This window comes from Rhodamnia argentea, chromosome 8 (genome assembly GCF_020921035.1).
Source record: "Rhodamnia argentea isolate NSW1041297 chromosome 8, ASM2092103v1, whole genome shotgun sequence".
In the NCBI taxonomy this organism is placed as follows: Eukaryota; Viridiplantae; Streptophyta; class Magnoliopsida; order Myrtales; family Myrtaceae; genus Rhodamnia; species Rhodamnia argentea.
Window position 1 is genome coordinate 23,708,041 of NC_063157.1, and position 12,347 is coordinate 23,720,387.

The 12,347-nt window shown below is 43.2% G+C and overlaps 2 protein-coding genes across 2 annotated transcripts; one reads left to right on the forward strand and one right to left on the reverse strand.

Annotated features, from left to right (window-relative positions):
• Positions 1–4,374: 4,374 nt before the first annotated feature.
• LOC115735320 (tRNA dimethylallyltransferase 2) lies at positions 4,375–9,025 on the reverse strand. The gene is made up of 12 exons (XM_030666517.2): positions 8,931–9,025; positions 8,814–8,815; positions 8,422–8,760; positions 8,240–8,319; positions 8,082–8,150; positions 7,735–7,807; positions 7,544–7,665; positions 7,388–7,462; positions 5,553–5,942; positions 4,989–5,064; positions 4,738–4,901; positions 4,375–4,603 (listed from the first exon to the last, which is right to left on the reverse strand). Exons 3-12 carry the CDS (start codon positions 8,654–8,656, stop codon positions 4,466–4,468), a joined length of 1,422 nt encoding a protein of 473 aa, XP_030522377.1. The 5' UTR covers positions 8,657–8,760; positions 8,814–8,815; positions 8,931–9,025; the 3' UTR covers positions 4,375–4,465.
• On the forward strand, positions 8,937–10,641 carry LOC115735319 (UDP-glucosyltransferase 29-like). Its single transcript, XM_030666515.2, has 2 exons — positions 8,937–10,052; positions 10,146–10,641. Exons 1-2 carry the CDS (start codon positions 8,960–8,962, stop codon positions 10,478–10,480), a joined length of 1,428 nt encoding a protein of 475 aa, XP_030522375.1. The 5' UTR covers positions 8,937–8,959; the 3' UTR covers positions 10,481–10,641.
• The last annotated feature ends 1,706 nt before the right edge of the window (positions 10,642–12,347 follow it).

The window sequence follows — 12,347 nt, forward strand, 5'->3', positions numbered from 1 at the left end:
CATTCCTCTTCATCAATAATCGGATGTGGAAAAACCATACGCATTCTCATTGCTGAAGATGAAAAGCCATATGAAACATTGATTTTTTACACCAAACCCTAAAAAGGCTCGTAGTGTTGCAACTCTTGTTGTTCCACCAAAGTGACCAAGCCTGCATGTGTTGAATCATGTCCTGACTTAGCTAATGTTAGTAAATGTGATTCTGATTATTGCACATGTATTTAGTTGTCGTCAGCGCCGAAGGTTTTCATTTTGTTTTCCCAATGTAGTGGTAAGTTCCCCAATGTTGTGGTAAATTTTGAAACTTCATAGCAACACCGTGAGCTCTATTTCCTTTTATATCTAAAGGAGGGATGTGGAAATTTGAGAGATGGTTTTGTATAAAATTTTGGATCATGTCTACCAGAATTGCGCCTTTGTATTTCTAGGAACTCTTGTCTCACATAATTCCAAGAAGATTTTCTTAATGTCTCTAGAAATTAATTGGATTGCCCTTTTGTTAATTAACGTTAGGAAACATTTCTTATAAAGGCCCGAAGTGCTATCGTTTTCTTAAATCAAATAAGAGCCTAAAGTATATCTTATTTAAAATAAAGATCTGAAGTACTCAAATTATTTCAAAGAATGGCCTGATCAAAACGCATTTTTGTCCTTTAATTTTTTGAATATTTTTCTTTTTTTTTTTTTTTTTTTTTTTTTTTTTTTTTTTTTTGCTTTTTCTTTTCTTTTTTCTCCACTCCCCTTTCCCACCCAAGGCTATCGCCGGCCTCAAGCGCCCTCGCTCGGGTGGAGTCGGGCTAACCTCACTCGGGGCCGGCTTCAAGCTACTCTTGCCCAAGCCAGCATTGGGCGATGGCGGCCCTCACCAGCCTCAGCCGAGGGAAGCCCTCGCCTGGGCTGGCAAGGGAGAGCATTGCACTGTCCAAGCTGATCCTCGAAGATGAAAAGGAAGATGACAATGACGCAACCTGATTCGCAAAAACCCTAATCGGATAGACGATTCTCTTTCGTTACAATTAGCGCAAGGGTCTTGTTAGTTTCTTCCCAAATTGGACCTCTCAATCTAGGGTTCTCTCGGATCGCGAAATGCCATTGATTCTGGACCAGAGCACCAATTCTTCGTTGTCGTCGGCCCCGCCTTTGCCCATCCTTGTCGTCGTCCCCACAGCTCAAGATCAGAACACTACCTCCCCCGACTTCAGCCCTATCTACTCGGCTTCTTCTATGACATTGTAATGGTTGTCCCCGCCGTCCTATTCGTGCTCTTCTTGGCGTTCCATGCGAATAAGAACTTGAAAAAGCTATTCAATGGGCAATCTCATATGATCTCCTATTACGCCCTCCTCTGTGTGGTCTCTCTACTCAACCTCAAGTGCTCACTTCAGGTGCCTTCTTTGTCTACTTGTTGGACGGACCGGTTTGAGCCGTACTTTTGGTTCTTCTAATTGATTGACGAGAAAAGTTACATCCTTGAACAGCGATCTGGCGAGGGTTGCCCTCACCCTACGCTAGCAATGGCAACCCTCGCCCTCGACTGGGCTGGTGAGGCCACCCTTGCTCGATGCTGGCTGTCCTCGCCTAAGGCCGGCGATTGCCTGAATATGGGAGGGGAGGGGAGAAAAAAGAAAACATAGAAAAATTTAAAAATTAAAGGATAAAAATGACATTCGGGTAAGCCCTTCTTTGAAATAATTTGAGCACTTTAGATCTTTTTTTAAAATAAGATACACTCCAAATCCTTATTTGAGAAAACAATGACACTGCCGGCCCTTATTTGAATTTTTCCTTAACGGTATTATGTTCCATCTAGCAATTTCATATGAGAATCCTTGAAGGCTGTATTAGAATTAGAAAGCCATGTTCTCTTTCTAGCACATTGGAATTTTTTCCTAGGACTTTGCAGATGCTTTTTTCTTAGAACTTAGCGGGTGCTCTTCTCTTAGGTTTCTTTGGATTCTTGGAGCACCTCAATACTCACTTACTTGAATCGTAGAGAGGAAGTGTTTAGAGAGAAGCTCTGGGAGAAAATCATTTCTATCACTCAAGTGTTGGATGGAAACAAATGAGGGATACCTCTATTTACACAAGAGTGCCTCTCATTACCACCATTGATTCTAGATGCAATGGTGGAGATTGCATCTCCCCATCGACCAACTATCGATAATTAAGACAAGAATGCCCTAAAATATAGTACATTTACCGTATCACCCCGTCCTTAAGAATATTATGGATGACTCAACAAAACCCTAGTGACCAACACACTTCAAGTTTTGTTCCGCATTCTATCGTTGATCGGTTGGGGCATGGAACCTCCGGTCCATGACATCCTCCCCCACCCATTCGTGCGACGTCCTCGACACTTTCAACTCGCAGTCTTTTGGTTGCTCAAACGCATTTTGGATCGGTTTCCTCGAACGTTAGCGATTCTTCTGTCTCCGAGGTCACTTCGTGTTTGGCTTCTTAGCTTGTCGGCTACACGGCTTGTGAATCACAACTTGTTTCACGAGAAACTTCTTCTTTGGTTTGGATGTCTCCATGTCGTCTGGCAAATTCTCACTTCTGGAAGGAGCACATGAATTGGCATGTCATGTTGAGTTGGCGTAGGATTGTCCAACTCTACCTTCGGCTTTTCAAAAGTCCAGGCTTGGTTTCCGACTCAGCTTCGAGCTTCTCAAGCTACGACCATTCGTTAACGAGTCGTATCATGGAGAAACTTTTGGTCTTTGTTAACCCATGGATCATAGGTTCCACCGACGGGCATTGAGGGTCGGTGATGATAATCGATTTGGTTCTCATGTCTATCATAGCCCTCGCACTATCAAAGAATTACAGACCCAAGATAAGATGGTATTCATCGAGCTGAATTACCTCGAAAGTGAATTTATCCTTCCATCCACCGATGTGTAATTCCACGTTTCAAGGCCGGTACATAATCTGAGTTGACTACTTGGAACCGATGTCCGATTAGTTCCATGCGAAGTCCTAACCACTTCGCCACTTTGCTTGACGAGGAAAATTGTCAAAAAAAGTCCTAAACCTTTAGCATTTTTGCTAATTTAGTCATAAACATTTTAAGTTTATTGATTTAGTCCTAAACCTTTTCATTTTTTTGTCAATCAATCCTATTGGTTGGAACTTGCTGATGTGGATGTCGACAAACTTATATGGCACTGCCGGCGGTCCTATGTGGCATTATTGGCGCTAACACGGACAATTTTAATATTTTATTTTTAATTTTTTAATCTTTTTTCCTTTTTAGGTATAGGGACCGGCAGCCCTACCGACCATTGGCTGTAGGCTAACTGGGGTTGCCAACCCTTGGATGAGAGCTGATGGGGGCCAGCGAACCCCATCGGACCTCGAGCGAGGGCCGCAAAGTCCTCGGCGGCCCTAGTGAGTTGCCACGACCCCACGGCCGATGAGGGCTTTACGGCTCTCTCGACTAGTGATGCCATGTAGAACGGTCAGTATCCAAATCGGTTATTTCCGGCCAATATGATGGAATTAGCAAAAAAATAAAAAAAGGTTTAGGACTGAATCGGCAAACTTAAAAGGTTTAGGACTTTTTTGACAATTTCCCTTCACTTGACATGAACATGTTTGACGCACCCATGTCAACCAAGGCATTGAGTGTTGTACTTGTAGGCTTCTTAGGTGGTGCTTGAGTCTTCACGGAAGTGGCTGAGTTGAAACCTTTATGGTTCCGAGTCGCACCTCCCTCTTCTCGTGCTTCCTCTACTTTGGCAAGCAATGCGTTGGGCTTGCTCTTCTTTGGGCACCCTTGGGTCCAATGGGAGAACGTCACGAATGAATCATGGAATTGGTGGTGGCTTGGGTCGGTTCCACTTTTGGTGGGGGTTGTCTGGAAGAGCTTTCTCCCCATGATTTCTCCTGTTGGTCTCTTCGTAGGCGCTTGTATTTCAAACTTATCAAGAGTCTTGTTTTTTGTTGTACATACCCTGTTTCAAACTTATCAAGAGTCTTCTTGGAAAGTAAAACTCCCAAGATTGTTTGGACGTATATGAAGACATTTACGTCACAGACAAGGGAAGGTCTTAACCTGATTGATTTTCACGTCAACAGTTAACACTATTTAAACCCTAAAAATTAACGAAAGAAATGACACATCAAAATGAGATAGGGATTTTTTCCCACAGGGTAGGAAATGAAACCGCGAAATCATGTTTGGAACGCGAAAAATACAAAGATGTGCAAGCTGATGTTAAATGTTTCATGAGACTCTGTGTGAATGGATCCTCTCCTTGCACATCAATAGAACCGTCAAATGTAATTGTAAAAGACAATAATAATAGACAAAAGGGAGGCTAAAGTTGAAGGTTAGGGCAGTAGCTTACAAATATCCATGACCTGATGTGGACAACGAACGCTCTCATTACTAATTACAAATATCCATGAGAAACATTGCTGTAAATTTTTTAAAAAAACCCCCTAACTCCTAATGTTGCTACTGTTGTTGTTCCACTACAGTGACCAAACCTTGATTTAGAGACTTTCTCAGCCGTGCAGTTCGTTTTCGATGAGCTCGGCCCTGCTTGTGCTGTTCCCACTCATGTGCTCCTCTAAGCACACGATCACCACAGGCCTGTAAGAATGTGGTTCAAACATATCAAAGACGATGGAAAATTTTCCTTTGCAGGAAGAGTTGAAGGACACGCCAAATTCAGGGGGGGAAAAAGAAAGAAAAAAGAACGCACAACACTTGAGGAATTTGCTTACCTTGCATGTATATTGGGTCCACAAGTCTGTTTGCAGCAAATTAGTAGCAGAGCCTTTTGGGCCTTCAACATCAGGCATGATGCTCACGCTCTCTCCATAAAAAGATCTTATACGTTGCACAGAAGGTTGAACTACTTGCTTGATCCAGGAGTCTTCTGACTGACCTAAAACAGGACAACATTACAGGAAATTACGTGAGAATTGAAAAAACGACGGCAAAACAAAATTGCTTAGACAGGAGATTTTTGTACACGAGATGGCTTCTGTTGCATCCACATAATGGATGTTCCACCCAAACAACGTCTGCAGTCGACGGATCCTCCTTTTCTGTGAAATAACAGAGAGCTTTCACTAGAAAGCACAGCCATAATATTATCAAGCTAGAAAATGGAAGTAGAAAGATCAGAATCTTTGCATGCTTCAGTCCTCAAGCAATTGAATAACATCAGCACCTTACAAAAAAAAAAAAAGGGGGCAAGGGGGAAGGGGGAGAGGGGGAGGGATCCTGGTATGAAAAGAAGTAAGAACAACCTTCACTACTTGAACAGCACATAAACATTATTGAGAAAACAAAAGCATCTGGCTTCAAGGTATTAGATAAACTGAAGGTACTACAGGTTATAACAGATTTTCATAGCATATACTGAACGAACATCATGACATGCATCCTAGAAGAAGGTTTTAGGCTTTGGCACCGATCGCTAGGTAGAAGGGACAGCCTGAAAGGAAAATATACCAAACTTGATGGAATATGGATCACACTACTTACATGCTTCACTACAGTATACTCACATGCTTCACTACAGTATACTCACCTGTCGTCGCACAAGTCTTCGAGTGTTTAGTTTAAGTTTGTCAACAGCTTCTTGTAGTAACACTTTTAGTTGATTTGTCGGAAGGGATGCCAAGATCAACCCAATGTTTTCTTTCAACATATTCTTGTCATGAGAACTGCTTGTTTCAGAGTCACCAGCGTCAGCAATGTAGACCTGCAGAAAATCCTCGAATTCTCGTGCCCCAATTGCCTGGCGCAGACCTCGAGTGTAATCTGAGTTTGGGCAGTAGATGTCATAGACTTCATTAAGCAAACCGGCTTCCATCATGCAGTCAACTCTTTGCTCCACATATCGATCGAGAACTGGAAGACATGGATCCACACATATCAAACAGCAATCATACTTCGAATTCTCAACACGCCCCCAGTTCTGCCCTGCCACAATGAAAGGAAATGGAATCACTTTCTACCTCAGTGCTATTTACGTAAGGGGATAAAATTTCATTAAGCACTTCTCTAGAGTGTGTCTAGACTCTGGAGTAACTTTTACTTTGCAACTTTTTTGGCTCATTCAAATATTGGGGCGCATGAATATTGGGTTTTCTAATCTTGAGTACTATTATATAAATGTTAACGTGTAAAGTCACAACATTATTTTCTTTGGAATTTGAATTTCACTTTTAAGTTTTGGCAGGAAAATCAGAATAATTACTTTTGACTTTTGAGAAGTCAAAACAAGCAAACCCTAAATTTTTATATGAAGAATCATTTCAAGCTATCACAACCTCCAGAAAACAGAGACCACGTTCACATCGGAAGCAATTCATGCATGAAGTGCGAGAAAGTTTACTTGCACTTAAACAAATTCGTTCCTAGGATAGCGATAAAACTTTATAAGAAGATACAGAATAAAAGTAGATTGAGGAAAAGACAGCTTTAATAAGTCATATCACTAATGCCTACACAAGATCAATTACCAAGTTTTTAAAACACTGTAGATACATCAATCATTCATTAACAAGATGAGATAGAGACAAAAATTTTCAATAAAAATAAATTTGAAGATAAAATTCCCAGAAAAATAGCTAAAGATTAACAAAAGTTACCAAAAAAAAAAGTTTGTCACTCTGGTGCACCGTGCTTCAACTTAATGCCACTACAAAAATTTGTCATGTTTAAATTCAATAAGGAACGGTAATTAGCACTTGATTTCATTGGTACCATCCACCCCAATCCAATCCCATTTTGTTTATTACTTATTCCATTTCAATGAGTGAATTCTCAAGTTCAACCGACCTATTTTCCCAATATCAAGTGGATGAATAAAAATCTTGAGCTTGAGAAAGTCCTTAATTTGATTTGTCTATCATTATAAACAATTAACTTCCATATTCTCGATGGAATTCGAACTTGAACTCTATTGACAATTCATTATTTTTATCTCATTGGCCCCTATTTTTTCTTTTTTTCAGCAGAGCCTTCTATGACATGTCTATTCTTTTTTTTATACCTATACCCTTTCTTTTTTCATGGATACAAATTCCTCATATTTTCACATCTAGGATTTACATATACAACATTTATCACTGTCAAGAGTAAATTTCTTATTATTTCAATATGATATTTGGATTCAAAAAAAAAAAGTAAGGGATCCAAAATTTCAAAAACAAGAATTGGGTTGCATCATACATAGGAAAAAGTACACAATAATGATGTATTTGGCGAATCAAATACCATGGTTTAATAAAGAACCATTATCAATGAAACCTAAAGACCAGCTGATTGAGCTACTTAAGTGGATAGCAAGAAAAAATTTGTAAATGCTCCCAATCATAAACACTAAGCCAGTTGACCAGACCAACAAATGTTACCAACCTCTACAGTTCTGCTCTGAAATAGTTCACTGGGGAGGAGCCCAGATTGAGCATACAGACTAAGATATTGATTGATCTGCAAAGGATCCAGCACAATCAGCTTCAGTCAAACAATAGACGATTGTATCTCGAATGACAACTACGCTAACATTCATACTTTTCTCTGGTTATTCGGATGAATTCTTTGTGCAGCAACTGGATCGACGTCTTTCAAGCGATCGAAGGTGAGAGGATTCCTATCTCTATTGGAATCAACTTCAAAATTGTCATGCTCGTCACCTGAGAATCAACGAAGCAATCATTATTGTACAATAACCGCCGGGGCACAAGCGATTGAGTGACAATTACCAGGAGTTTCATCTAAGTGGCTGTCATCCATGTGATCCATTGAATCATCCAGAAGGAACGGACTCACGAGAGCCTAGTCAGCAACAAAGAAAGAAAAGGAAATTAACCGTTGCCTATTAAAAAACGCTGATTGAATTAACACTACAGCCCCCATTAGCGAATTCACAAAGTAACTACTACAAAGTGCGAACAATGTAGGCAAAAGAATGTGTAGAAGTTCCAAGAGTAGACAACACAAAGTCCTCGAAGAGTGGACACAAACAACAAACCGCAGGCTATTCAAGCAAGTGAAACTTTTACCATCATAAGGCAACATGAGACAGAAAAAGAAGTGCTGCATACTCTACCTGGATGTAGTAATTTGTACCCCCAACGATGACTGGCAAATTATTTCGAGACAAGATCTCATCAATGAGCTGAAATTCGGGAAAAACAAAGTTTTAATCTCATCGAAACAAAAATGAAAAATTCATATGTAATCGTCGGTTAAAGAAGGCGAACTCACAGGAACAGCAGAGTCCCTAAACGCCTTGGCTGTGAACTCCACGTTCGGACTCACAGTGCCCAAAAGATGATGAGGCACTCCTGTACATCCCACCAAGTTCGTGAAAAGCGCCGAAACGACGATAATCGAGCACCAGACGCACGAAGAGAAAGTCAGAAGGCAAGAGGGTTTCGAGCGAATACCTTGCTGCTGATCGAGGGGAACCTTGTTGGTGAGCATGTCGAGGCCGCGATAGACCTGCATGGAGTCGGCGTTGATGATCTCGATGGGGAGATGGGAAGCCAAGTCGATGGCCAGGCGCGACTTGCCGGAGCCGGTGGGGCCCATTATGACCACCACCTTCGGCTTCCGCCCGCCGGACGCGGGGCTTCCATCGCCAGTGTTCGAGCTTCGCTCCGGTTCGGTGACGGCGTCCATCTTTCGGGTACCGTTCGGCCCCCTCCAGTGCAGCTAAAGAGGAAATCGGGTCGGCTGACCGGGTCGAGGCAAGTGTTTCTCCGGAGAAACGGACGGGCCAGGAGCTTATGCCTTTTGGGCCTCTTAGCTTCCACAATACAAACAAAGCCCTTAAAACTACTCAATTTTTTATTATTTAAATTCGAATCAAATTGGATATTTCTTTTCTGCTTTTTTTTTGTGGCTCAAAACCAACCATATATCTGTTAACGTGGAGATATTCATCATTCCTCACCCCGCTGCTCACGCATCACCAGGACGGCCATGGACACACCCAACTCGCCGATCACCGGTCCGCGACGGCGAAGTATCCTCATGTTGCCCTGGTTAGCCCACGGCCATATCTCTCCCTTCCTGGAGCTTGCCAAGAAGCTTCTCTCTTCTTCTTCTTCTTCTTCCGGCCGACACCCCTTCCTCATCTTCTTCTGCTCCACTCCCGTCAACCTCGCCTCCCTCCAAACCCTCCTCCCTCCCCATCTCTCCCCTTCCATCCGGCTCGTCGAGCTCCACCTCCCGCCGCCGCCCCCTCCGCTCGCCGCCCTCCCTCCCTGCTTCCACACCACCCGCCACCTCCCTCCCCACCTCATGCCCTCCCTCAAGTCCGCCTTTGACGCCGCTGGCCCGGTCTTCTCCGACCTCCTTGAAGCTCTCAAACCCGACTCGGTCCTCTACGACTTCCTCCAGCCCTGGGCCCCGAGAGTGGCCCGCGAGCGCGGTCTCCCTGGGGTTGCGTCCCTCTTCTTCCCCTGCGGTGCCGCTGCCTTGACGTTCCTGACCCTCCACAGCATGGACCCCGACGGGGAGTACCCCTTCCCGCCGCTGAGGGTCGAGAGGGGCGAGTGTGATAAGATCATGCAGTTCATACGCAACAAGGTCAACGGCACGAGGGACATGGACCGCGTCTTAGAGAGCATCAGGAGGTCCGAGGGCGCGATCCTGATCAAGACGTGCAGAGAGATCGAGGGCAAGTACATGGACTACCTCGCCGAGCTTGTCGGCAAGGAGGTCGTCGCCGTCGGGCCTCTGATTCAAGAACCAGCCGGAGGCGACACCAGAGATGACGAGGGGGGGATAATGGGGTGGCTGGAGGAGAGAGAGAGCGGCTCGGTGGTGTTCGTGTCGTTCGGGAGCGAGTGCTTCCTATCGAAGGAGGAGATGGAGGAGGTGGCACAAGGGCTGGCGCTCGCGAGCGAAGACGTGGGGTTTGTGTGGGTGGTGAGGTTTCCTGGAGGTGGCGGAGAGAGTGCGAGTGTTGTTGAAGCTTTGCCTGAAGGGTTCTTGGAGAGGACGAAGGACAGAGGCATGGTGATCCAAGGCTGGGCTCCTCAGGCCAAAATCCTCGCGCACCCGAACACAGGTGGCTCGTGCTGTCATCCCACGTTTTTTTTTTTTCTTAGTTTCGACATTAGTTTAATACGGTGACACCATAGTTTAGTTGGTGATGTAACAGGTGGGTTTGTGAGTCACTGCGGTTGGAGCTCGACATTGGAGGCGATAGTCTTCGGCGTACCCATCATAGCCATGCCGATGCACCTCGATCAGCCCTTAAACTCCAAGCTGGTGGCGGATCTTGGGGTCGGCGTGGAGGTCCAGAGGGAAGACGGCAGGTTCCGGAGGGAGGAGGTGGCGAAAGCGATCCAGCAAGTGGTGGTTCGAGAAGAGGGCGAGCGAGTCCGGAGAAGGGCCAAGGAACTGAGTGGGAGGATCAAGGAGAGGCAAGAGGAAGAGACGAGCGCAATGATGAAGAAGCTGGGACAACTTTTTGGAGAAGAGAACAACTTTTAATCTTGGGGAAACCGTGACTCGACATGGTGGACCATGATTTGGATTTGCTAGTTGCTGGCATAATTCGTGGGGTTGGAGGCATAAATAAGAGGAGGAATCAATGCATTTCGAATGATATTTCACGAATCTGATCTGGTTCTTCATCTTTTCGAAACTGTTCTATTTCCGAATAAAATTAATTAAAAAAATATAAATCTATTATAATTATGCTTATTCGATCTAATCTTTTTTTTTTATCAATTCAATCATAAACCTTTTATATTTGTACGAATTCAGTCCGTCCAATCAATTTTGATCTAAATCACTAACGTACGCTGTCGGCACTCACGTAACGAAGCTGGTGCTAACATGAGTAATTTTTTATAATATTTTAATATTTTTCAAATTTTTATTTTTCTTTTCTTTTCTTTCTCTTTCCCTTTTTTCCCATTCCTTCCTCCGGCCGGTCATCAGACCTCAACGACCAATCAAAGGCTAGGGTTGACGAGACCCTCGCCGTCTCTAGGCGAGACCTCGCCCAAAGCGGCAAACCGTTGGCCTCCTAAGGGGAGAATTCAAGAAAAGGAAAAGGAAAAAAACGAGACTTTCGATGGTGTTGGCGGTGGCGTACTTTCTGTCCATTTGCCCAGAAATTTTATCGGGCTAATTTCCTGAAAAAACCCAACTTTAGGTCTAATGACGATTTTGGTCCAAACGATTTTTGGTCTCATAAAAAAAATCAACTTTAACTCAAAACTCAAAACTGGCCCCCTTTAATTTGGAACCACTAGTTATCCAACATGACAATTTTACGTTATCAATAAATGGATTTAAGGCACTATTCATCATCTTTTTAGCACGAATTTGAAGTTGTTCAATTGCTTCACCTCTCGCACAACTTGACGGATCACGGTTAACCTATTTATCATCTTCTTCACTTCACCCGCAGGCATAAACTGTTTAAGCTGTGTATTATCAACCATAGAGAGACGCCATGGTCGAGATTTGCCATGGTTGAGATCTGCCAAGCTCACGACTAGAGCCTTCTTTTTTCAGCAAGCCTAGCCTTACCCTTTCCCCAAAGCGGATGAACAACTTCGAATTCCACGCCAAGAAGAAGATGAATAGTGATAAATAGTGTCTTAAATCCACATCAACAAGCCACGTGGATTTATCGATAACATGAAATTACCATATTAGACGACTAATTGATTCCAAATTAAGGGGGGTCGAATTTGGGATTCGAGTTAAAGTTTGTGCTTTTTCATGGGATGAAAAAAAGTACGGGCCCGAATCGTCATTGGACCTAAAATTGGTGCTTTTTTATGAGATAAAAAAAAAGTTAGGACTATAATTGTCATTAGACCTAAAATTAGTACTTTTTTAGGGAATTAGCCCTAATTTTCTCAGGGGAGCAAAATGTGGAATGTGATGTTTAACAGCAGGGCTGTAGATTGGATTGTGAAGGGCGTCGTTTCAGAGATCAATTGGCCACCAACTAACTCATTACATTTCGACCAAAAATAAAAATAAAAATAAAAAACTCATTACACAACTGTCGGCCATTGGCGAGGGCAAGAATGAGGCCGAACCTCGCCAAATGACTAACAGAGGAGAGCTTCGCCAGAGGCCGTTGAGAGAAAGAAGGAAAGAAACAAAAGAAAGGAAAACAAAAAAAAATAATAATTGAAAATTTGAAAAAAAAATTTACAGCAATGTTTCACATGGATATTTGTAATTAGTAAGCTACTGCGCTAACCTTCAACTTTAGCCTCCCTTTTGTCCATTATTATTGTCTCTTACCATTACATTTGACGGTTCTATTGATGTGCAAGGAGAGGATCCATTCACACAAAGTCTCATGAAACATTTAACATCAGCTTGCACA